The sequence below is a fragment of the Watersipora subatra genome, chromosome 6 (genome assembly GCF_963576615.1).
Source record: "Watersipora subatra chromosome 6, tzWatSuba1.1, whole genome shotgun sequence".
NCBI lineage: Eukaryota > Metazoa > Bryozoa > Gymnolaemata > Cheilostomatida > Watersiporidae > Watersipora > Watersipora subatra.
In genome coordinates, this window is record NC_088713.1 from 59,337,988 (window position 1) to 59,364,583 (window position 26,596).

At 35.9% G+C, this 26,596-nt stretch overlaps 3 protein-coding genes across 4 annotated transcripts; all 3 read left to right on the plus strand.

The window, feature by feature from the left end:
• The first annotated feature begins 91 nt into the window (after positions 1-91).
• Positions 92-3,427, plus strand: LOC137398501 (oligosaccharyltransferase complex subunit ostc-like). Its single transcript, XM_068084618.1, has 4 exons — positions 92-316; positions 544-617; positions 701-918; positions 3,156-3,427. Exons 1-4 carry the CDS (start codon positions 172-174, stop codon positions 3,172-3,174), a joined length of 456 nt encoding a protein of 151 aa, XP_067940719.1. The 5' UTR covers positions 92-171; the 3' UTR covers positions 3,175-3,427.
• A 200-nt stretch (positions 3,428-3,627) lies between these two features.
• Positions 3,628-4,146, plus strand: LOC137398410 (putative golgin subfamily A member 6-like protein 3). The gene has a single exon (XM_068084521.1). The coding sequence runs from the start codon at positions 3,628-3,630 to the stop codon at positions 4,144-4,146; it is 519 nt and encodes a 172-aa protein (XP_067940622.1).
• Positions 4,147-6,500: 2,354 nt separating this feature from the next.
• LOC137398709 (uncharacterized) lies at positions 6,501-17,850 on the plus strand. 2 transcript variants are annotated; one of them, XM_068084896.1, is made up of 5 exons: positions 6,501-6,528; positions 9,366-9,822; positions 15,347-15,409; positions 15,497-15,593; positions 17,164-17,850. In XM_068084896.1, the coding sequence occupies exons 2-5, from the start codon at positions 9,366-9,368 to the stop codon at positions 17,252-17,254; spliced, it is 708 nt and encodes a 235-aa protein (XP_067940997.1). In that variant the 5' UTR covers positions 6,501-6,528; the 3' UTR covers positions 17,255-17,850. The 2 variants fall into 2 exon arrangements, with proteins under 2 accessions (XP_067940997.1, XP_067940996.1); XM_068084895.1 differs by having other exon boundaries at positions 17,181-17,850.
• The last annotated feature ends 8,746 nt before the right edge of the window (positions 17,851-26,596 follow it).

The window sequence follows — 26,596 nt, forward strand, 5'->3', positions numbered from 1 at the left end:
GTGCCGTTAAGTCTATCGAAAAACAGCAGTTACCTATAGATGTGGCAGCTCTATAGGCAACTCCGGCACAGCGAGTGCCTATAGAGCGCGTTTTTTCTTTCGGCACAGCGAGTAAAAGTAAGAGTTTTTGCTGGGCCACGTTCGCTTCCGGTAAATAATTTTTCTTTCAAAATGGTATTGCAATTTATTTATTCGCTGCCATTTGCAGTTTTAGAGCACCCTAATTTAAGATTAAAGAAGCCTGGCTTTTTAAAAATGCCATCGGCTATGACGGTTTTTGGAATAGCAATGGCTTCATATTTTCTCGTCACTGGAGGTGAGTGCGAAAATAAAATTATATACCGATTGGGTTTGGCTATTTCTAAAAATGGACAAAATTAAGTGCATTATTTGTCTCATTTTCTTATTACTTACATCTCAAATTGATAGAATATCTAAAATTCATTGTATTGCTGTCGTATGATGTAATATCTTTTTAATATTTTACAAACTCACATTTTACTCACAATGATTCAACCATTATATATCTTTTTGATGTTGCAGGAGTCATATACGATGTGATTGTTGAACCTCCAAGCATTGGATCAACCACAGATGAAAGAGGCAATTCACGACCAGTTAGTTCAGTGTAATTAATCTCTTTCACCTAATTTTTGCTTTGAATTTTCTTTCCAATCACTTTTTTCATCTTATATTACAGGTTGCATTTATGCCCTATCGAATTAATGCTCAGTACATAATGGAAGGATTGGCATCAAGTTTCTTGTTTGCGTTGGGTGGTATGGGCTTTGTGATTCTTGATCAGACCAACAATCCTCTGACTCCAAAGCTCAATAGGATGCTGCTCATTATACTTGGTTTTGGCAGCATTCTTTTATCCTTCTTCATGCTCCGAGTCTTTATGAGGATGAAACTTCCGTAAGTCGAATGTTATAAATCTCTCATTTGCAGGGTTGGTCGATTAAAATCAAATGATTTAAATCATCCTAGAAAGTCACGTTTGATGATTTTTTCCATGTCAAAGGCTGTGATTTAAATCATACTAAAATATCATGCTTGATTTATTTTCTTCAGAACTGAAGAAAATCTTCCATCTCACTGAATATGAACTGCACAACTTGGTCAAAATTTAAATAAAAACAACTTTCAATAAATTGAAGTGATGCAAAGTTGTTTTGTTATGTTGCTAATGTTTTCATGTGGCACACTTCAACAAGATAAAATATTATTATGTTGGCAGTTATGAAAAAAACTGGTAATTGATGTTTTCCAAAAATCCGATTTAAATGAAAAAAATTATGATTGTTTCTAATCCAGTTTATTTGTTTTATTGTTATTATCATGTAGGCATCAAGCTGATCTTCCACACTACTATTAGATTGCCAACTTTCAAAACACTTTTGTTCAACTTAAACCATAACTGTCACGAACAACTTTTATCGTATTTATTAGGTAAATCAGACACGCAGATTCCGATTTTGTACTCAAAATAAAGATTAGTCTACTAACCTTCAAAGTAATTTTGGCTTTTTTAAAGTGTTTCAATATCCGTTTCGAAAACAACACAATCGGCATTACAAGCTCCGCCCATAAATATGTGATGAAACCTAGCTTTTTCAGGAACGGAAGTTAGGAATGTTTAGTCCGATTTAGAATAATAGAGATTGGTGTCTTAAAACCCATTATTATCTAAATCCAGCCTGTAAAATAATTTCAGTTTTTTATGAAAGGTATATAAACTATTTAAAATTGCTCGTAGCTTGTTACATGACGTTTAAGTGGGCTGAACGCCGAGAAAAATGAGCTCAAAAAGCGCGGTTTATTCATAAGCAAGCGTTGTTATAGCGCTTTTTTAAATATGCAATGCTAAATAGCTTATCTATCTTTCAGAAAAGACTGATATTATTTTTAAGGCTGAATTTAGATATTAATGGATTTTAAAACACCCATCTCTATTATTCTAAATCGGTCTAAACATCCCTACGTAACTTCTGTTCCTAAAAAGCTAGGTTACGTCACGTATTTATGGGCGGAGCTTGTTATGCCGATTGTGTTGTTTTCGAGACCGATATTAAAACGCTGTAAAAAAGCCTTCATTACTCTGAAAGTTAGTGGACTAATCTTTATTTTGAGTACAAATTCGGAATCAGCGTGTCTGATTTACCTAGCAAATACAATAAAAGTTGTTCGTGACAGTTATGGTTTAATAATTCCTGATCTCTGTCTTTTCATTTTTCCTCTTGGTATGTATGTGGTTATTTAGAATGATTGTTTTTTACATAACAGTCATTTGACCGTGGTAAAATTGCAGTTTTAGCCTGCAATGGAAAAAAAGCGGTTGTAAAAGTTCTAAGTTAAATGAGTAATGCTGTTGTTTTGAAAGAATTATTGGTGAAAAAATATGTCACTGATCAAAGGCCTTCCTCATTTTAGGAGACAAGTTAAAAATGCTGATATAGTATTATATGATTGTGTTTGTGCTTTTAGAGGCAGTGATCAACGAGTTACGAGTATTACCCTGGGACACTTATGTATTCGCATCATCTAACTTTCGCGTTTTCGCGGAGTCATCCTCTCGCGAAATTTTCATGAGCGAAACTAAACTATCATAACGAACTAGCGAAAACGCGAAATTATAAAGCTTTGTTCATTGATATCCACAATAAAATCGTCATATAGAGAGACCTAGACGTCATTGATAGTCCAAGAAACAAATGACAATTGTGTTATCGATCTCGTCCACACATTTCTACCTACGGTTTACAAATACAAACTAGTCCCAAATTGAAAAAATTTTCTTACTAGCGAACTGGACCTGAGGAATCTAATCTGTTTGTTCCACTGCATTTATTTTCATATCACTATATTTTCGCACTCATCAGAGCTGCGAAATTAAGTTGCAGCGGAATTTTACTCTGTGTGCTACTAACGGAACTAAATATTAGCAAAATAAGTGTCCTAGGGTAGTGTTTACAAATTTGCTCTTTTGGAAGTGTTTCATATCAAAGATTGTCCATCTTTTGTTTTTGAAGTAGGTAGTCAGTTTCAAATCATCATATTTAATACCATCATTGTATTGTTTGTTAGTTTTTCCCAATCATCTTCTCCTGCTTATCCATGATGTTTGACAATCTGTTTTCTATGTATTCTTGTAGAGGCTACTTGTCCAGTTAGCAAGCCTCGTGATGAGAAGATTTTCGTCCAATAAGCTCACTCAAATTGACACTAGTGTCCAATCAAATGTTAGATGCCGCTATAGCTATACAACGTTTGTACTGCCTTGTATATAGTGTTCCTGGCAAGTTTGTTGAGAGAACAAATACATTTGTCGATTCTAAACTTCTGTTTAATGCTACAAGTATTATATTGTCTGTCAATTATCTTTCCATATTGGCTTCTGTTGCCCACAATAGATAATGCTTCTCATCCACTGCTAAATTATGCTTTTTAATGTCATGCTAGCCTTTTTTCAACTTCAAGAAATTGAGTGGTTGTCAATGACGCCCCCAACGTAGAAGCTTGGAAAAAATCATCTGCTAGTTTTATTTAAAAGGCTGTCAGAGAATATAGAACACATCTTTGAGAAGTGACTCCTTTTCAGACTGCAGAGAGCATGCACTGTAGTTGATGTTGTTAATCTCCTTCCCTGAGAAGGCTAAGCTTATGAGAAACTATGCAATTCTTATGAGAAACTGCAATGATTATGAGAAACTACGCAATGCTTATGAGAAACTACTCAATGCTTATGAGAAACTACGCAATGCTTATGAAAAACTACGCAATGCTTATGAGAAACTACGCAATGCTTATGAGAAACTACGCAATGCTTATGAGAAACTATGCAATGCTTATGAGAAACTATGCAATGCTTATGAGAAACTACGCAATGCTTATGAGAAACTACACAATGCTTGCGAGAGACTACGCAATGCTTACGAGAAACTACGCAGTGCTTGTGAGAAACTACACAATGCTTATGAGAAACTAAGCAATGCTTATGAGAAACTACGCAGTGCTTATGAGAAACTACGCAATGATTATGAGAAACTACGCAATGGTTATGAGAAACTACGCAATGATTATGAGCAACTACGCAATGATTATGAGAAACTATGCAATGCTTATGAGAAACTGCAATGCTTATGAGAAACTATGCAATGCTTATGAGAAACTATGCAATGCTTATGAGAAACTACGCAATGATTATGAAAAACTACGCCATGCTTATGAGAAACTACGCAATGCTTATGAGAAACTACGCTATGCTTATGAGAAACTACGCAATGCTTATGAAAAACTACGCAATGCTTATGAGAAACTACGCAATGCTTATTAAAAACTATGCAATGCTTATGAGAAACTATGCAATGCTTATGAGAAACTACACAATGCTTATGAGAAACTACGCAATGCTTGCAAGAAACTACGCAATGCTTATGAGAAACTACGCAATGCTTATGAGAAACTATGCAATGCTGATTAGAAACTATGCTATGATTATGAGAAACTATTCAATGCTTATGAGAAACTACGCAATGCTTATGAGAAACTATGCAATGCTGATTAGAAACTACGCAATGCTTATGAGAAACTATGCAATGCTTATGAAAAACTACGCAATGCTTATGAGAAACTACGCAATGCTTATGAGAAACTACGCAATGCTTATGAGAAAATATGCAATGCTGATTAGAAACTATGCAATGCTTATGAGAAACTATGCAATGCTTATGAGAAACTACGCAATGCTTATGAGAAACTACGCAATGCTTATGAGAAACTATGCAATGCTGATTAGAAACTATGCAATGATTATGAGAAACTATTCAATGCTTATGAGAAACTACGCAATGCTTATGAGAAACTACGCAATGCTTATGAGGAACTATGCAATGCTGATTAGAAACTATGCAATGATTATGAGAAACTATGCAATGCTTATGAGGTTCTTCACCACCTGGCTCTGTTTCTAGCGTTTTTCTTTATTTACATAGCACCCTTTACATGTCTCCTTTTTCTCGGCGAGCTCATAAATTTTGACAGTACTGCCAAAACGACTTGTCTCGATATTGTGGGCCACTAAATCATAAAATCAATTTTCATACTTTGCTTAGAACCTTCTAAGCAATGGAAACAATGAGCTTATACACAGTGGTTCTACCGTCTTTTTAGATGTATTGATTTCACAGCTGTTTCCTTTGTTTCATTAATGCTTGGTAATTTTTTCCTAAGCTATGCAAATTATTTAGACAGAAATATAATCGTGAAAATGGCTAAAAAAGCTTATTGCTACTCACTTTTAATGATATTGTTAAATCTGTCACCAAACATAAACTTCTGCAAATGTGTTATATTTCTGTGCAAAGTATTACAGCTTTTTCATTGCATAATGCTGTGGCTAGATGTTAATAAGCTTGCATTTTGCATTTCTACATTGTTTAATATGTGAAATGAGTTGGTGAGTACTACTAGTTATATGAATATGCTAGTACTATTAGTTATATGAGTATGCTAGTACTATTAGTTATATGAATATGCTAGTACTGTTAGTTATATGAGTATGCTAGTACTATTAGTTATATGAGTATGCTAGTACTATTAGTTATATGAGTATGCTAGTACTATTAGTTATATGAGTATGCTAGTACTATTAGTTATATGAATATGCTAGTACTGTTAGTTATATGAGTATGCTAGTACTATTAGTTATATGAGTATGCTAGTACTATTAGTTATATGAGTATGCTAGTACTATTAGTTATATGAGTATGCTAGTAGGTACTATTAGTTATATGAGTATTTTAGTGCTACTAGTTATACGAGTGCGTTAGTACTACTAGTTATAGGAGTAGGTTAGTAGTTATATTGTGCATTATTACTTGGTCACAACCCTAATTGTTACATCTGATGACTGTTTAGCGGCAGCGCCTACGGTTTTTACCAAACACCTAAACATATAATTCTTTTGGAAACGCAAACCAGGAATTAGTTGGTACTACCTATCAGATAGCCAAGTAGCAGATGCAAAACCTTATCAGAATTTGAGCTCTATACTAATTTAGGTAAGACTTGTGCTTTGACATGTGCTTAAAAATTGTTGTGTTAAATTATACAATTATTGGCAGAATCTTGTTGGGGATTTGGTCCAAATCCAAATAATGGTTTCAAATGGTGTATAGCACAGCAATCAATCCTAAAACTGCTGCAAATAGAAGTTAGTTTTATTTGTTAATGTCGTGATCTCTGCACTAGAAATTACCGGTATATAAAATTGACTGTTTGTTTGGAAACTAGCATATTGGTTTCCGGTTTGGTCAGGGCGGGCTTTCTCATACGCGGCACCGGTTTCGCGGCCTGAGCAGATGACCGCCGGTCCTATCGTTATAAGCAGGCTCATTATGTACTTTCACAGCAAAATCATTCGGTTGAGCCAATCATTCGATAAACTGACGAATAAGGGGTGGAGCTATTGTTCAATAACGACGACCTGCTATCTACCGGCTATAATAGCGAGATCGCGACCGATATGTTCTCCATTATATCTTGGATTGTTTTAACTATACTGTTCTTGCTAGGAATAACATAGCAGAAGCTTTTACTCTTGTCTTCTAGCTGTAACACTTTCTTCTACAGATATTTTGTCATTAGGCTTAAATCTTTAATGCGTTTATCTTGTTTACAAGTCACTGAAGTTTTCAGGTTATATTTGGTTTGCAGGTCTTCTAGAAAACTAACAAAAATTTTAAAATAATTTTCTGTAAAAACTAAATGGGCACTATATCTATGTTAACATTTTCACTTCATAAGGAATCAAATAACACAATTGCTGATGCCTAGTTTTTTAGTTAATGCTACTAATGCCTAATGCTAAAGTATCACATTTCGGACCTCGCTTTCGCACACGTTATGCAGTGAAGTTTTGCGGTTGCCTCTCGCTAGTATAGCGACTTACGGCGCTTGCAAACACTACTATGTGGGATATATTACAAGTTGACTGAACTTACCAAATGTGATTAAATAAATATGGTAGTATTAGTGTAGTACGTGTGTTGGTCAATGATTCAGTAACACCTGTGATTAGTTGTGAGTAGACCGAGCTGTGCATAAATAAGATACCGTGTGTAGACCAATACAACAACAATGTATTATCTAGAAAATTACAACTTGCCAGAATAAGTAAATACAAACGCGTAGTCAAACAAAAACGTACTCAAAGAAACTTAGCGTATATCATTCTCAAGCACAATGATCAAAAAGCTGCTATTAATAGTGTAAAAAAAAAAGTGGATGATAAGTACGACACCGAGTTTCCACCATTGTCGTTGCAGAACAAAACCCTCAAAATGGAAATGATAGCCCTGAAAAGGGCTGAGGTGGTTGGTGGGACTACTGGCACTCAGAAATCGATTTTGACTGGTGAGTCCAGTAGCCCGAGAGGGTCACTGTCGTCCCCAATTTGGTCTACCGATGAGTGAACGATCTTGGACTCCACTTCATGCTGTGCAGTAAGACAAGTGTCACGGGCTGGCCTCCAGTACGACCGTCGGTCCTGCCGTGGCCTTGCGTAACGTTGCCCTCGGTGATTGTGTTGACGACGGGGTAAACACGCCCTCGGTCTCTGGGGTTCAGTCTGGGTAGACTGTGTTCTTCGGTGCTCAGCAGAGATGTGCGCTTGCTGGAGAGGCTGGGTGGTGAACACCTCATCACAAGAGTAGCAGCGGTGTCTTTGTACACGAGCGTGCCTCTGTAGGTCGCGCTTCTTGTTGCAAGAAAAATCGCAAAAAGTACACGAGTGTTTCATGCTTGTAAAAGCGAATGAACTGTCAGTGTGTGTACTCGTATTTATAAACAGTCAGCATGCGTAAGAGAGTTGATGACGTCTTTTCTAAGCCTATAATCCAGCAGCTTCAAATCGCAGACACAATGGATCTATATTACGTTCGTCGCAATTCAGACAAATTTGAATAGTCATTTATAAGGCGCACGCTTAACACTTGTCCAATGTAGAGTATATGTATGTGTTATACTAGCAATTTTTTTATGTTAACCATTTATTACCATATTGTTCTAAGATTTGCATGTTACTATACAAACAAAAAAAATTATTAATACTCGTATTGTGTGATTAGTTATCAAATTAGTTAGACAAATGTTATCGTTTTTGTATTCGAAATATGTTATTGTGGAATTGATTGACCTGATTACTGTGCAGCCAATCAATTGTAGATTTTTTCCTGGGATTGCTATATAACCTGTCAGTTTTATCATTGCTGGTGGGTTACTGCTTGGTACTGAGAGATATAACACCAATAAAGATACCGCGTTCTTTACAATAAGCTCTGCTTGATTTTCAAAAGCATATAGTGTATAAAATTCTTGTCACTGTTTCTGACTTTAGCATTGTGATATTAGCCAGTGTATCACAGCTGCATTCACTATAAGTGCTATTGACCGAACATCAAGAATTATTGCGCTTGGCTTGCTAGGGTGTAATAGTTGAGAAAAGACACCATCGAGTCTGCTTATCGGCTCACTCTCGAGTCTGTTTATCGGCTCACTCACAAGTCTGTTATCGACTCATCGAGTTTGCGTGAACTCGCTTTTGAGTTGGGAGTTGTCTATCCTTGTCGAGTAGAATTTACTTCAATAGTCTGTCGTATAAATAATTGAATTCCGAGAGTGGTCCCAAAAGCTTTTGCTCTCTTTGAACACCTCGGCTTCTCCTAAAGAAAAAATAAAAGCTAGCAATCTTCTGGTTATTAAACTAACAATCCAACATTTATTTTATTACTTATGCTACAATGTTATGTTTAGCAATTGCCTCCACCATCAAAAGAGAGAACAACTCCCAAATGTGAGCATTTTATGTTTGCTATTTTTATCCCACAATCCTCTGTACGTCTCTCTCATCCTGCATAAATTATGAAGGCAATACACGTAAATCAAAGCTCACACTGTTAAATCCATGGCATCGAGCTATATCTCAACACCAGTTACCTTAACCTTCGCTTTTTGTAAGCCAGTGTTCATAGATAATAATGGTAACTAATGCTTACAGTTGACAAACGAGTACAGAACACAGGCTATCAATAGATTTGCAAGATTTAATGAGAAGCTAACTCAGAAAAGGCAAAGACCTGTTTTGGCAATCAGTGTTATATTAAAGACTCGATAATGCATAGCCTGACCACATAATTTCACCACAGTATACTAGGTGCATTGCGAGAGGCTGCCTTCAGCAACACTTGTGTTTTCTCGCATGCAGCTTTCACAATTTACATCAGCAACTGAGTCCTATCCTTTCATTACTTGTCTGTCATATTATAATTTAATTCTATCATCTTACCGTATGTATCAGCAGATAGATGGATGAGTGGCTGAGGCGATACACCACAAAGTCAGAGGCAGACATTCCTGCACTAAAAGAGTGTCTAGAGGGCATCCAACCTCGTGATATCTCATGGCTCATGCGATCTATCAGGAGACATGACTCACCCACCGCTGCGATAATAGCTGCTCAAACAGGTCACACAGAAGTCTCGCGTCTGCTACTAACTCGGCTTAGAGAATCAGCTGATGAGCTGCTATGTGAGAAGGAGGAGGTGGGAAGGGACCTCGGTACAGCACTTCACAGGGCAGCTCGAAGATGGCACGCAATGGCTTTGTATGCCATGCTGGGTTTCGCGACTCTGGAGACTATTTCATTTATACTCGACCTCAAAAACCGAGAAAAAAGAACTCCACTAAAAGAAGCTCAGCATGAGAAGAAGAGGGAAACAGCAGAACTGCCAATGAGATGGCAGCAGCAACCGATATTGGAAGGTAGAATACATTATAATAGTATCAACTACTCTCACTCTGCCTTTGCTGAAAGCATCCACACACAAATCACTTGGTGTTTCATTATTAATTATATTAATAATTTTTATTAAATTTACTGGCGGTCTTCTATTGTGCTCTAGAAAATAGTCAGACGTGATGCGGTGAAGCACCGAGAATGAGTATCTACACATTTACAGCGTTGAAGTTTTGATACACAAAGTTGAATGTCGGAAGTTCAAATCCCGTTTATAGCGTTAATTTAATCTCAACCCCTAACCGTGTTTTCATTCAAGCGATTAAAATAACTTATGATAGCATAAATATGATTTCAATATGTAATGTAACGCTTAGATAAGCGTTTTTTTACTTATAATGAGTAAAGTGCATAAAATTTCATTGTATTTTATAAATAGCCTAAATTATGAAACAGTAGAAGATAGAAGTACCGTATTTTTTGGGCTATAGGGAGCATCGTATCATTGGACGCAGTCTCAATCTAGTGGTCTATTTCTGTACTTACCAATACATGAAGCACACCATATTATAAAACAATTTTTAAAACAACAAAGATGAAACGGTGATCTTAGTCAACTTTATTGGATAAAATATGCACTCGTTTTCCAACATTTTGTTCAATATTCCGGGTTCATCCTCATTATCAGGCTTGCCGACCAGTAGTGGCTCAACATTATGCCAATTTCCTTAAAAGCTCTAACAATAGAAACTGGCTTTGTCGTAGCTCATGTGTCCACATTCCATCCGCATATGGTGACCCAACTTGTACAGCTCAGCGGCTAACCTGTGTTCCTTTAAGAATTCTATAGAAAACATCTGTGCAGTTGCATCGTATGTAGCCTGGGCATGGCTCTCGTGGGGATTGAGAGAAAACCTGGGACACATAGCAACACGCGGGGAAGACAACTCTAAAAGTCGACTTCTGAAGTCGCTAATATCACCATCGTTATTTCCGAAAGAGTATCGTGTGACGGTCTTATTTATGATCTACACAAGTATTATGTATTATTGTTAATCTGAATTGGCAGCAAACAAACGCTGGTTAGTAAGTATGAAATGTTGGTTGCATAATAAATCAATCACGAGAATTATATTATTTCATATGTTCAATTCATTATATTTTAATATGATTTAATAAAAAATGAAATCGATTGAATAAAAAAATTCACAATAACAATACAAACATAGCAAACGAATAGCAATAGAACGACAAAAATGAATCGCACGCTGCTAGTAAAGAAAAGTTTGTCTAGTAAAAAGTAATCTCAGTTTTATTTTACTCACGAGTATTATGATTACTTGCGACAGTTATTATGAACAACTCGGACCTAACACTGCAAAACGGTGCCATCTGAAAGCAAATACTCTTTTCCAAAGCCAGTAGGAAGAACTATAAATTGGTCAAAACCTGCGATAATATGTTGTAAAGCTTGAAACTGTTCTGGCCTCAGTGTGACAATGCCTAGCTTTGATAGTAATTTTTGAATTGCTCCATTTTGTATCAGTATAGGAAATGAAACTGCTAACGTGAAAACGCAAGAGAATAGTTACCTATGGTTCTTATCGTTTTAATATCAAACGGGGTGTTACGTAACCACCCAGTCTATCAAAAATACAGGGCTTTTTACTAGATCAAGTCACGTGACCGTGACACTAGGCTTTTAAACGCGCCACATCTAATACATCGTGAGATCTGAATCTAACGACACGCTTCAGTATCAGTCTGAGCATCATATGTAACATATGTCGCTAGTTTTGCAGAAGTTATCTTACCTTTTTTTCGCTATGTGTCCCAGGCTCTCTCTCCCAATCCCCCACGAGAGCCATGCCCAGGCTACATCGTATGTATTATGTTTAATTGCGCTGGTACTTTATTGTATGTTGTAATACATGTCTTGAACTATACCAATCGCAAAAGCTGCTAAAATCAGTCGCTAATAACTTGTTCAACCAATTAGCAGCGTTTGATCGATGACTTTAGTGTGCATGCACAGCTCTAAAACTTCTGCAAATTTTGGCTGAATGATTTCGTGGTTTTCGTGATTTCGTGGTTTTCGTTGATTACGGTATGGCCACGTGTGGCCATACCGTAAAACCTTTCAACATGATGATGGTAGTTAAAACAGAAATGATCTTAGGACTGAGAGATTGGTCAGAGCTTCTTCATGCTACTTGGTTGATGCTAGTAATCTATAGATATATTTCTCAAAGTTTGTGTGTTTGTCCAGCTATAACTATTAAAATCTTGGAATCAGTACCACAGAAGATTTGATCTCAGACCCTTCCGTTGGCCAGTCCAATCCCTTTTCAATTAAGCAGCACGAGCTTGATATACTCATTAGGCGATATATGTCGTTATATGGGTGCAAATGCGCTACCACTCTCCGTTACGACTAGACCTGCACGATTTGTCTCCCCATGCCAATTCGGTTATCGACCTCAACTTCAATCGAACACCGTTTATAACCGACACACATGAGGACTCACCACGGTGTCAAACGGTGTCACAATTGATTGCGGTTAACCTGACACCGAGACAACAGGAACATCCTCATTTCATGAACCTTAACTTCAGATTTTTGTAATGAAATTTAACCCTTTCACTGCCAACCATGTACAAATTCAAGTATCTACCCAGTGCCAGCCATTTTACCGAAAGCTGCCGTTATTGCTTCATGATATGTATACAGTATTTTTTTTCAATCTTTATCTAGAACATGTTTGTTATGGTACATATTTTATTTTGACAACATTTTAACCAACATTGCTATCCAAAAATTCAATGGATCTATACTTTGTGCAATGATAAAGCTGTGTGAAGCTACGATCGATGCGAAGCTAAAACGATTCTCCACAATGTTCTTTACTCTTACAAAACTATTACTTTCACCACTATCAGAGACAATGCTGCTACTTTAATTATCAGTATGATCACGAAAATCTGAATTGGCTATAATGTGATCAACATAACTAATTACCTGTTTTCTGACTCGCACGCGGTACACAAAAATGAACTCACACAAAAAAATGTTCGTTTTAGGTTAGAAAGGTTAAAATTGCTTCGTTGTTTTAGGCTGATTCTTTTAGAGAAGTTTTCGGACAACACTGTCATCTTCGTACAAGTCTTAACCCATTCAGGACTAATTAGTTATTGGTTGACTGCTCCCCCAGCCCAATTAATTTTTCACTAGCCTTACAATTAAAATAGAGCTACACAAAATTGAGTATAACTAGAGTTCTTTTCAAAATAATCTTGATTTGTTTTTTGCAGCTTAACAAAGACATTCTAGGCTACAATGTGATATAAATTTTTGTGCTTCCTTACAAATTCTACTGACCACAATTTCTAATAATTCTGTGACCTTTTTTTTATCAAAATTGTTTTTCATTTTTCGTAGCAGCTCACAAGCAGTTTTTTGATACTGACATTGTTGGACCTATGTTAGATTGATAGCAAACTTTATCAGCAGCAAATAAAAAAAAAGATTTCTCAATTCCGAGCAATAGAACAGGTGTTACTAGCTTCTAACCAACACTACGTCACTGACAGTTTTATCAATTATATAATCAAACAATTTGTTAATTTATATTGAAATGCATTGCAGAGGTTATTATGAATATATTATGCATAAAAAATACTCAAGTTACCAGCTAACAGACAATCAATTACCAGCAAAAAAATAGGTGTAAAAATACAGTAAAATATATTGTAAAAAATACAGTAAAAATGAATATGCATGAAAACGAAACAATATATACATGTATAATAAGGGTGTGTTCATTAAAAAATTATGACACGGTGAGAGTTATTTGATGCCATCTGCACATGCATATTTGCTGCCATTATAAGTTAGTTGATGCAGTATTCATCAGATATTGGTGTTGAAGCCCTAGGCTCATCATCAACGGCATCATCACTCACAAGCCCTTGACTGTCTTCACCTTCATGTAGCAAATATGATACAGCCTAAAAAAATTGTGCTTTAGTAGCTTTTTAGGGTAAATACCTGATAACAAATTGAAAATAAGTAGTCTACTGCAGCTAACAATTGGTAATACAAATTGCAAATATTTTTTGATACTGTAAATATAAACACAAAAAGTCATGAAGATGATTACTGTGGTAAGTGTCCCCTATCGACCAATATTAGAGCCTAGTGGTTGGGGGTAGTTTATAGTAGATGTTGATGTTGAGAACTATATGCTTGACTAATTGTGGGTTGAACAATTGGATATAAATGAAATAAGAAATTTTTATTATCTTGTAGTTCTACAAGGAAATCATAAAACTATTGTTTATTATGGGGTAATAGAGTGATGAGTTCATGCTGCAAAAAGATCTAAATTTTATTGGATTGAAAATGTTATAACCATGTGCATCATGAAAAAAATCCATATCTTACACTGTTAGAATAAAGTTTGTTAGAAATTCACAAGAAAAATTTCGGCTTTTTATCGTTTTTTTTTCGGTAAAATTCTATAAATAGCCACATAAAACTTACCTTCTTTCATCAGAAAATTCTCATTTTCTTCTTGAACATTACTTTTGTTGCTATTTTCTTCCCCTGAGCTGATTACCGCATCTAATTCACTTAAAAATTTTGCCATCGTTCGGATAAACCTTTTCCAAAATGGCGATCATCAAATTTCCAAAACAGTTGATATCTATCACATAATTTGTTAGTTAAAACTTTTTTGTCCAATCACATATTTGGTATCAAAATGATGCCCAGACTCTTAAACTTCGTTTGGTGAATGAAAAAAACCGATGTACCTAAACAGCTAAGCAATAGAGCAAATCAAAGTTTAACCCGAGTACTTCGGGAATGGGCCCTGGAGAGCACAACTCTTCCCGAGGTATTCGGGAACAGTCCTGAGTGGGTTAAAGACCGTGGGTTATGTTGTCAACGAATAATAAAAACAGGTTACTACGTATTGCTGGGAAAGTCGCAATAATGCATCTATGGCAGTGGACCCTAGAAAACGCATAAAAGCGTTTATGGCAGCGGGAGGGATAAATAGCTTTCGAGAATGGATGTGATATCTACGTATATGTAAAGTAAAGAGTAAAAAACCTTTCGAGAGAAAGTAGTGTCAATTTCCATGGAAGATTCCGTGTAACTGCCCAAGCACGCAGACACAGTTTTTATGATATGGAAACCGAAACCGCACCTCAAACTCACACCGGTTAACCGGTGTTTTCGGTTTTGTTCGATGTCAGAAAATTAATCATTCGGCTCGATTAAATATAAACTAACCGCAACCACCGAATCAAACCGAAACATCGTGCAGGTCTAGTTACGACTCATGGAAGGCCGCAGCGTAATTTTATGCATGCTCAATCGTAAGAGCAAGTAGTTAGCTCCTATTAATAAGCTTACCCACATTATCCATTGGCAATGTGCCAAGCTAATAGCAAGTGGCAGGCAATTACATTACCTCTCATTGTTTATAAGCTGATTTTTAATACCCGTGCAACGCCATTTCGCTAGTCTCTGCTATCTTGTAGCACTGACCGCTGCTAGAAAAAGTATTGATGTTCTTCAAGAAGCAGACAGGCTAAAGACAAAGGGTATGTGTGTCCTTTTATAGCCTGTTGTTAGTGTAGCGTCAGTTGCAACACCAGGTTCTCAGTCTATACCATTACTGTGTGTTTTAGTATTTGCTGAAGAGGAGCATAAAATGTCCTTGTTACTCGAAGAAAGTCTGAAGGAAATTGTGCTACTACGGAAACAAGCTAGGCAAATAGGTTGCAGGTACGTTTGAGTATCTCAAGGTGTTAGTGTCGGTCTTCCAATCTGAATGTCACGAGCTGGATTATCATCGAAATATATCTATTATCGTTACCTTGGCCTCCTAAAGACATAGACGACAGACACATCGCTCTTATTGCAGTGAAAAAATGGTTTTGTTTTATTTTATTGAAGACGTATAAGATACTTGTTATCAGTTTTCCTTTGCGGAATAGACCTTGCTGTCTAGAAAAAATAAACAAACCATTGTAAATAGAGGTCGAAAAAGTTCTTAACTCATTGTAACATTGCCGCAATCATGAATCATAAAACAAGTGAAAATGATAAGAAAAAGGAGAAAAGTTGTCTGATGCAAACCAATAATACCGCAATTAGATGCAGCCAAAAAATTAAAAAGTCAAGTCTAGTTTTTCTTCCTTGTATGGCCAAGAGAGTTAATTTGGAAAGGTCTTGGAGCGGATTAGGCAAATTACATGTATAGCGTGATATTCCTATAGCGTAAACTTTTTGGGAACGGTTTATTTATGGTGTCGGAGCGACTACTCGACTACTGTATTATTATAGCTTATGCCATTGATATTACTGCTAACAAATAAGATAATCATTTACTATAGCACTATTGTTCAATAGATAATCAAAGACTATTGGTCTACAATTAATTGAGCCTCCATAGCTGTAATGCATCTGACACAACTGGCATCATTGTGAAGAAAAAATCGCCATGATAAATCAAGTTTTTGCCAAGCGAAACTAATCTCAGGGTTACTTGTAAGCATATTTTTATTGGCTCAACATATGCAGATTGCTATTTCCTTCCATTTCTGTGCAGACAATGTACTGTTTTTTAATGTAAAAACGGTTTTTTATCAAAAACGTTTTGGTGGCTCAAAACTTCAAGGTGCGTCATTTGTTCAAGGCGTGTTACTTGTTCAAGTTGTCACTTGTTTAAGGAGTGTCACCCTCTCAAAGAACGTCACCTTCCCAAAGGGTGTCACCCTCCCAAGGGGGCATCACTCTCTCAATGGGGGGCATCAATTGCTTAAGGAAAGCGTCACTTGTCTAAGGGGGTGTCACTTGTTCAACACGCATCACTTTTTCAATGCACGTCACTGTCTCAGGGGCCGTCACTTGTTCAAGGCGTGTCTCTTGTTCAAAGTGCGTCACTTGGTCAAGGGACGTCACTGGTTCAACTCGCGTCACTTTTTCAAGGGGCGTTACTTTCCTAAGGGGCATCACTTTCCCAGGGCAGTATCACTTGTTCAAGGGGCGTTGCTTGTCAAAGAGGGTGGCTTTATTTGTCCAGGGGGCATCACTCGTTCAAGGGGTGTCACTCGTTCATTGCGTGTCACTTGCTCAAGGGGTGTGTGTAATTTGTCATAGGGACATCGCTTGTCCAAGGGGGGTGTCGCTTGTCCAAGGGGGTGTCGCTTGTCCAAGGGGGGTGTCACTTGTCCAAGGAGGGTATCACTTGTCCAAAGCACATCACTTGTTCAAGGTGTGTCACTTGTTCATGGCTATCACACAGAGGAATTCTTGCACTTTTAGATTGATAATAAAAAATGTGTTTATTTAGCTCTGGCTACTATGCAGGAGAAGATGGAGCATCTTTAAATATACCTTCACAATCCTGGAGATACAAATTCCAGAGGCAATCAGCTGCATGATCCCGATAGCTGATAGTGAACTCTTTGATATATACGCATACCCCTTTTGCTGTCAAATATACATGCTCTGATGTTTTTGCGTAGTACATGTGGTTCTCTTTAGTCAGTCTAATAACTTAGCCATCGATCGCCTATGAGTTTTTTACTAGTATTATATATTTTACTAGTTGTGCTATCATTGCGAAATTTTGATTTCATATGGTTATTATATATCACTCATTGTTCAAACCTGGTAATTTTATGATGATTTGTTGTTGTTGCTAGAATAACATAACATGGAAGAATTTATTGCATCAGATTAGAGTATAGAGTTAGATGACTTTCAACCAAGATGGCTCCAGATTGACTTTTATGGACAATTATTGGCCACTTTTGGTAAATTTGTCAGGATGATGTTACTGTTAGAATTACATAATATTTCAGAATCGCTCGGAGAAATGCTTCCATAAATTTTACATTATTTTATGTCTAATTTTTTAATTTTAAATGAATCTAATTTTCATTCCAACTTCAGAAGGCAAATTTATATATACAGTAATAATTATGAACGCATTGTTTTGAGTTTTGCATTGTATATATATGTACATTTTGGCAAGTTTAGCATGTTATGTAAATACATGTAGCTACTAATTCACTACTTCGTTTTTTGGCACACTTCTCAACATGTAATGAATTGTCATGGTAGTACTTGTAACCATGTTTTGTTTACTTAGACTCGAGTAGCTAAAATGGACGCACATCTTGTAGTTAACCTAAGCAATATGGCCATTTTGTTTTCTGGTATGTGTTCTAGGTCCATAATAACTAGTCACATGGTCTCTGTCAACTCAACTTAAACAAATCGACTCATACCAGGTGATGTAGCTCAAATTAGACAATTATTTACATTTTGAGTTAGTCAAATCATTACTTACTGTCTATTCAAGTTGATCAAATCATTACAGCAGGTTGGCCCAAATTAGCAACATATTACAGCAAGCCAACTTGAGCTAGTCAAATCATTCCATTCCAGGTCGACGTGAATTAGCAAGTCATGACATCAATTCGATTCGAGCTGGTGAGGTCATTACATTAGATTCACCCAAATCAGCAACACATTGCAGCAAGCCAACTCGAGTTAGTCAAATCATCACATTAGGTCAACTAAAGTTTGCAAATCATTACATCCATTCAACTTGAGTCAGTCAAATCATGTTATCATTACATTAAACCATAATTGTCACGAACAACTTTTATCGTATTTCCTAGGTAAATCAGACACGCAGATTCCGATTTTGTACTCAAAATAAAGATTAGTCCACTAACCTTCAAAGTCATTTAGGCTTTTTTAAAGTGTTTCACTATTCGTTTCGAAAACAACACAATCGGCATTACAAGCTCCGCCCATAAATGTGTGACGAAACCTAGCTTTTTCAGGAACGGAAGTTGGGAATTTTTAGTCCGATTTAGAATAATAGAGATGGGTATCTTAAAACTCATTATTATCTAAATCCAGCCTGTAAAATATTCTCAGTCTTTTATGAAAGGTATATAAACTATGTAAAATTGCTCGTAGCTTGTTACATGATGTTTAAATAGGCTGAACGCCGATAAAAGTGAGCTCAAAAATCGCGGTTTTATCACGAACTAGCGTTGTTATCGCGCTTTTTTAAATATGCAATATTAAATAGCTTATCTACCTTTCAGAAATGACTGAGATTATTTTTAAGGCTGAATTTAGATATTAATGGATTTTAAAACACCCATCTCTATTATTCTAAATCCGTCTAAACATCCCTACGTAACTTCTGTTCCTAAAAAGCTAGGTTACGTCACGTATTTATGGGCGGAGCTTGTTGTGCCGATCGTGTTGTTTTCGAGACCGATATTAAAATGCTGTAAAAAAGCCTTCATTACTCTGAAAGCTAGTGGACTATTCTTTATTTCGAGTACAAAACGGAATCAACGTGTCTGATTTACCTAGTAAATACGATAAAAGTTGTACGTGACAGTTATGGTTTAAGTCAACTCAATGAGGGCAAATCATTGCATTAGATCAACTTGTTATCTTAGAGTTAGCAACTCATTACTTCAAGCCAACTCAAATTGGTCAAATCATTACATTAGGTCCACTCAAATTAGTCGTTCCACTGCATTAAGTCCCGCTTGTGTTTGTCAATTCATCCAACAACTGGAAGCAGAAAAGACAGCCATGACTAACCATAATATAATATATTACACTATTGGAATGTTTGAATCGCATGCAGATTGAAGAATAAAGTGAGGAGAATTCTAACAGACACCCAATAAGTTACCCCTTATGTTCTGGTGTCTTGTACATGGCACTCGCTATTTGTAAAAGTAAGTGATTTAAAATGGCTGATCTATTAAAATAGTAAGTACTAATACATCTATGAGTTGTCTTATCCGCAATAGTGAAAACCACTGGTGAAGGTGTTGCATACAAAATTTTGCTGCCCAAAAATAAAAACTCAAGTTTTTTATATGAAGCTTAGAAACATGAGAATTATCCCTGTAAATGCTATCAAGTTTAGCTACACTGACAATCAATGGACACCATCGTAAATAAAATGCTAAAAACTCCATGAATTTGCTCGATTTCATATTTCTTTATCTTGTTTGACCTTTTGACTGTTTGTCTTATTTCATGCGATCAATTTGGAACAAAGATTTTACCTTTGGTCGGCAATGTAAAATAGGATGTGTCATTTTAGACGCATGCCAGTGGTGTGTCATCTAGCCACAAACTGTCTCAAAGTACGGTAATAACATCTCTCATATACTGTATAATGAGTAGCTTACTGCTTTGCAACCTGTGTACAGATATATGTTTTCAACAACAATTATGTTATGGCTGGCAGCAATGAATTTAAAGGCACCTTTAGACTGGAATGCTGTATGAAATTAAGTTTATCAGAGTAATGTGAGCTAGATGTCTATGTTTTTGAGGCTTGTTAAGAGTTGTGCATCGCTTGTAAAATTCACTCAATTCTATTGTTCTCTTCACATACCTAAATAATATAACCATGTGTTGATATATCTATTAAAATAACTATAATGTTTATATAACTATATATCTACATGTATAATAACTATATAATAAAAATAATATATTTAAAAAAATGTAATGAACTTATAACAATAACAAAATATATCTATCGGCAATAGCAATACATAATAATCATATAAATAATAATAATAATGTCCGCCTATCTCCTTCAGTCTCAGGAAGTAGCATATGAGAAGGTAAGAGATAGATAGAGTACATCTTCTGTTCAGTTGGAATCTGCGAGAATATTATGGAAAGTTCTGGATATCTGAGGGAAGGAGACCTTACCGTGTACCATTATACTACTGAGCAGAGAACTGAAAAACAATTGTTGATGAACAATAATAATAATAATGTTAATAATAATAACAATATAGTTGATATGATAATAAAAATAATATTTACGATAATAAGAGCGAGGTCTGCCCATCTGTCTCAATCCAGGCTTTAATCATTAGGAAAAAAGAATGCCTCATTCAAGAATCAAACCAGATTTGTAAGCATGGTGTCAGATTTGTAAGCAGGCACACTACCACTAAACCATTCAGGAGATTAGCAATTCAGGAATAATTATCCATATAATGAGTACTCATGATGATCTCTCACAGTGCATGGAATTGGCAAGCGTATGAGTATTGATGATAATAATAACCTTAACAATGGTAGTATTGATAAGATTATAATAACTATAATAAAGGTAATGATTATCTAGTAAAGAAATCCATTACACTATTCTTACAGCCCACGCGAGTGAACACTAATATAACTGAGTGTGTTTAGTAAAGAAGAAATGTTACTTGGCCATGGTTGTTGGCGATTAATTGTGATGGCATTGCTAACTCTTGCAATATAGTTTTATTTAAATGGACAAAATACATACCGAGAATAAAACATTTCCTAGCTTCATTTTTGGCACAAGTTTAAAAGGGCACGCTGACTTAGAATGAGTCATTTTGGGCAAAAATGGCTTATTAGGGCGAGTCGACTTCGAAGTGATCTCACATAGGCTGGAGATAACTAACACCTTATTCTGGAACCTTCTTGTTAGTCAGTTAATTTATTTAGTCAACCTTTTGGCCAGTCCTTACTATATTATATAGATAAAAGCTTTATTCATCCGTAGTCACAGTTAGAGATCTGAAAAATTTTTTTTTCTAGAGTTGTTCTAATTTAGATCATTTGGCTTAGCAGCCAGACAAGTTAACAACTGTGCCAATTGAGCACCTTCAGGTAGTTTTTTACTCTGCACATATTTGTGAGCATCTCTTATTGCACATTAAACTGTTAGGGGGACAGTCATTACTTTAATATTGACGGTGTTTTTAAATGCGGTCGGAACTGGCAGAATTTCTAATTGTAGCTTTTATTCCAATGGTTTAAAGGAGGTAGGACAATGTCGATAGCTGCCACATGTTGCAGACCAGACTGCTTGCTAACGAAGATCACTGATCACTGCTAACGAAGAGCATTGACTCGCGTGACTGCGCAAATACTGTAAAACCTCTATATAAGCACCATAACGCTCTATTGTTCAACCCTTTCTCTATATTAGGGTTCTATTAGAGGTAGAGCTTTGTGAGTTCCAAAAATCACCAGACGACCCAATTTGATATTGTGAATTTGCAATATCGCATCGTGATATATTGCTCATCGCCTACTTACAGACGGTTCACGATATATCACGATTCGATATTGTGAGTTTGCAATATCGCATCGTGATATATCGTGCATCGCCTACTTACAGAGGATTCACGATATTATTATTAAGTAAAAACCCTGTAAATCTTTGTTAACATTTGTACTTTAACTTGTATATTTGTAACTTATAAAGAAGCATTTATTTCATGAATGCCCACGTTCGTGGAAACCGTATTATATGACAGGTTTGAAATTGTTTCAGTTCAGGTATCGCTCACTCTATAAATCGTCAGGTATGAGATAAATAGCCTACCACAAGATTGTGTCATTTATACGATTGATGATATCTCTTTAAATGGTGGCGATTTTCAAATCATCTACCTTGAAAATTGACACCAAACAATCAAATCGCTATATCGGGAAACTCTAATTAGAAGGCGATCAGCTGAAGTTGGCGCTTAAACATAGGTTTACAGTAGATACTAACTACGGGTGTATTTGGAAGCGGGAAATTATTCCACTGCAACTGAATTGCTTGTTTAGCAACCCATTCACCCAATTACAATGGCACCGCGAAGCATTCACCGCAAGATAATTGATAACAGCCACTTGTAAACGAGTGTCATATTATAATAGCGACACATTGGCTTATCTTTTAACAAATAACCGCCATTCTGGAAGCTTATCTTGAACTGTACAGTAGGTTGTCTACAAGTATGGATCCACACATGCTTTGGTGTTAGAGTAATTTGTGGGCGCTTTAAAAAAGCTGCCTATCCAGACAAAAAGACTGCACAGTTATAACTAGTATATAAAATGTAAACAAAGTAGTGCAAAATATCAATAAATTAACAAAATTCACAATTAGAACCTCGTTCTCTGAGATACCAGTAATAATGCATATTTCCGCTTGTTGGCTCATAAATGCTAATTAGTTTAATGCCCGGCGTTGCATCGGTAGTAACAATATTTTATATAAAACAATTTATTTTTAATCAAGTATCTTTACTCAATGAATTTGAATAACTTAAGCTAGCTACTCTAGCTTTACTATAATAAGAGCCAAGTTTTTAAGAAGAGCCGTTATATTTTAGCCAATCGGCATTAAAGATGTGCAGGTATAATAGGTATGATACACACAATTACTTTATAGAATGGCCAATTGGATGTGTAGTGTAATTGATAATATGCATGTCTGTAAAACTGGAGGTTTGGTGCTCAATTCCAGTGCGAAGTGGATTTTTCGTTTCTACAACTTTATTGCTATAACTTCAATGATGACACAAATGATGTACAAATGACAAACACTGATATTTATACATATGTATAGTTGAACTCTTCTATAAGTTGTTGCTCCTGGTTACTACTATCTATGATTGACATCATTGATAATATGCGAAAAGTAAGGCAACCCAATGCTGAAAAAGTAAACATTTTATGACAATAATTATTGCTTAAAACCAATATTTGACAATTTAAAAAGTTGTACAGTAAAAAAGTTTTTTAAAATTGAACTTAAATGAAAAGTTTTGTAGATTTTATTAGATGGTATTTTTCTATCATTTGCTTTTTTCGTGTTCGAGATAACCTAATTGCCAAAATCTTTCAAGATTAAAATTGACAAAACTTGATCCCGGAAAAACTTTCAAATCAAGCGAAAGTCTGATTATGACGTCTATAGTTGCAGAGAGACCGACATAATAGATACGCACAACGCTGCAACTTGAACGTCGACATTAATTATAGCCACTAGTGATGTCATTTTTCACATATTTTTCTTCTGAGCGTTCTAACTGATCTTATTCTAATCTGAGCGATCAAGTTTTGTTGATTTTAATCTTAAAACATCCTGGCAGTCAGATTGCCTCAAACTTCAAAAACTTCACAAATAATAGAAATATATCGATATTTTTTAATAAAAACTACTAAAACTTTGTGTAAATTGTTTTTACCTCATTTTTAAAATTTACATAAATTTATAAAGCTTCATGCAAGTCAATAGTTTTTCCTTTGTATTTTCAGTAGACCATGTCAAACTTTTATAAATTGCAAGCTTTCTAGGAATTTTTTTAAAAGCTCTCTATGAATGATTAGCCAGAACCAACATCTTCTCCATACTCTATAATAATATTTTATCCTAATAATATACCTAAAACAAGAATAAAATGAATCGCTAAAACTTCTTTGCAACCCAAATTATTTGAAATTGATTAAATTAGTAAAATAAAAGCATAATGACAACCATAGACCTATTAACTATTATAGTTAATAAGTCTATGTATTTTCAAAATGATTGCCCAGTCCAGTATAATACTAGACTGGGCAATCTAATGCATCACTGCTCAGCATTGTGTCCCACTTAAATAGCCACATTCTTCGCGACGTAACGTCAACGCTTTGTTCACTTGCAGCTGGTCAGGCAAGTGAGTCATCATTGTTTACATTGAAAGAATGGCAGAGACAGCTTTGTTGCTAGATGTAATTTGACATAACTACTAAAGTACACAAGATATTGGTTTAAAATTTTAGATGCAAAGCTTATACACTATGCATTTCCTACCCTGCAAATTTGTAAACATAAAGTTGAATATTTCATATGTAAAGTGCCAGTAAAAATGTATATTGATCTATTCAAAAAATATTGCAAAATTATCAATGTTGCCCTATGTTATGGGCTACCCTCTTAGATAGCTAGGTGTACAAACTGATTTCAAATGCATACACACTGGTAAATGGTACACTGATTGCAGTCTGCCATGAATATAAATGTTGGGTCTTAGGTGTCATGCAAACAGCATCAGAAAATAGGTCTATGTTCACTTTGTTGCTTTGTTTACTTTGCCTAGTCCAGGCCATAGTTTTAAGTAGGAAGCCATGGAGAGTGGAGCAACTACCAGCATTGGAAATGATTCGAAGGTAAATTTTACTCCAATTGTTTTCAAGTGTGGTTGTGAGAGGTACCTAGGTATGAAGAGCAAGAAATCTTGCGGGTTTTTCCGAAATATACATACAAATAATAGTTTTTTTCCAAAACTTTTTTTAAAGTTCATTGCTGGCACAAATATTTAAAAAGTTGCTCCGCACAAAGAGGTGCCAACCACGAAGTAGACAAAGTGTTGCCCATTTCATTAAGTTTTTCATCACCATGGCAGGTGGACATAGGCTAGTAAATGAGTATAGTGATGGCTGTGCTATATTTAGAAGTGTAGCTAAACTCAATGAAAAGATTTTTATTTTATGATGGTCTCATAAGGATGCAATCATTTACTGATTATTTTGCAGGACAAAAGGAGTAAAAATTTTTGCTGTACATTTGGTTGTTCTAATACTCCAGCAAAAGACAGTTAACTCAGTTTCCACACCTTTCCATTAGAAGAAAAACACCTAAACATACGTAACAAGTGGATAAACGCAGTGAAACGTAAGGACTGGATGCCTTCCAAATATTCTGCGCTCTGCAGTGATCATTTCACAGTAGACTCCTATCGTAGACCTCCTGGTATGATGATGGCTGCCATACAAAAGCCCACTGCTGTACCAAGGGTATTTGATTCTCTGCCAAAATATTTACAACCGACTCAACCAAAGCATAGATGACTGTTACGCCGACCAACACTATCTTAATCATCTCCACCAGACCGAGATGAGCCAGACCTGGAATCTTCATTTTTCTATGAAGAGCCAACAGCCGCCAAGCAATCTGAAAAGATCATTCCCGACCCTCTACATAAGCGTACCCCGTACCTTGGAATAGGGAATTAAATTTTTCAAACATTTCGTGAGGCCAAGTATCTACTTCTGTACAGGCTTGGACAGGAGCATATAGGGATGATGTGACACTAATCAGTATAAAAGATAGAGGTGGTCTGTTTACACCTCATCCTGTCATCACAAAGATATTTCTAGGCTCGGAGCAGATCATACGGCAGTGTGTCGACTTACAATGAATCACTGCAGACATACACAAGCTGGTGGTCGCTAAGACTCTTTTATTGGTTTTACAAAGCAATTTGCATCAGAAAGTTCCATGCTCAAGTCACACCGCACCGTTAGTTAAAACTATCACATCCGGATATGTCAGAATTAGAATTCACCATGAGGCTACAAAGGTAGCAGCTAACAAGAGTAATCTTAAATCAAAGCTCAGCCGACTGATCGTCGTTAGTCATGTGTAGCCTGTCACAATATGTCTAGAAAAGTGTACCATTTGTCGTTTGTTTTCTACGATTTTTCTGATGCTGTTTTCATGACACCTAAGACCCAACATATATATTCATGGCAGACTGCGATCAGTGTACCATTTACCAGTGTGTATGCATTTGAAATCAGTTTGTACACCTAGCTATCTGACATGTTAGCCCATAGCATGGAGCAACATTGATGATTTTGCAGTATTTTTTGAATAGATCAATATACATTTTTACTGGCACTTTACATATGAAATATTCAACTTTATGTTTACAAAATTGCAGGGTAGGAAATGCATAGTGTATAAGTTTTGCATCTAAAATTTTAAACCAATATCTTGTGTACTTTAGTAGTTATGTCAAATTACATGTAGCAACAAAGTTGTCTCCGTCATTCTTTCAATGTAAACAATGATGACTCACTTGCCTGACCAGCTACAAGTGAACAAAGCGTTGACGTTACGTCGC

What these genes read in the sequence shown, in the direction of transcription:
- LOC137398501 (XM_068084618.1), top strand. Translation starts at nt 172, where the DNA reads ATGGTATTGCAATTTATTTATTCGCTGCCATTTGCAGTTTTAGAGCAC. An exon ending in ATATTTTCTCGTCACTGGAG is followed by an intron (nt 317 to 543) that starts GTGAGTGCGAAA and finishes TTGATGTTGCAG; the next exon opens with GAGTCATATACGATGTGATT. An exon ending in AAAGAGGCAATTCACGACCA is followed by an intron (nt 618 to 700) that starts GTTAGTTCAGTG and finishes CTTATATTACAG; the next exon opens with GTTGCATTTATGCCCTATCG.
- LOC137398410 (XM_068084521.1), top strand. Translation starts at nt 3,628, where the DNA reads ATGTTGTTAATCTCCTTCCCTGAGAAGGCTAAGCTTATGAGAAACTAT.
- LOC137398709 (XM_068084895.1), top strand. Translation starts at nt 9,366, where the DNA reads ATGGATGAGTGGCTGAGGCGATACACCACAAAGTCAGAGGCAGACATT. An exon ending in AGACAGGCTAAAGACAAAGG is followed by an intron (nt 15,410 to 15,496) that starts GTATGTGTGTCC and finishes TGTGTGTTTTAG; the next exon opens with TATTTGCTGAAGAGGAGCAT. An exon ending in GCTAGGCAAATAGGTTGCAG is followed by an intron (nt 15,594 to 17,180) that starts GTACGTTTGAGT and finishes GCTACTATGCAG; the next exon opens with GAGAAGATGGAGCATCTTTA.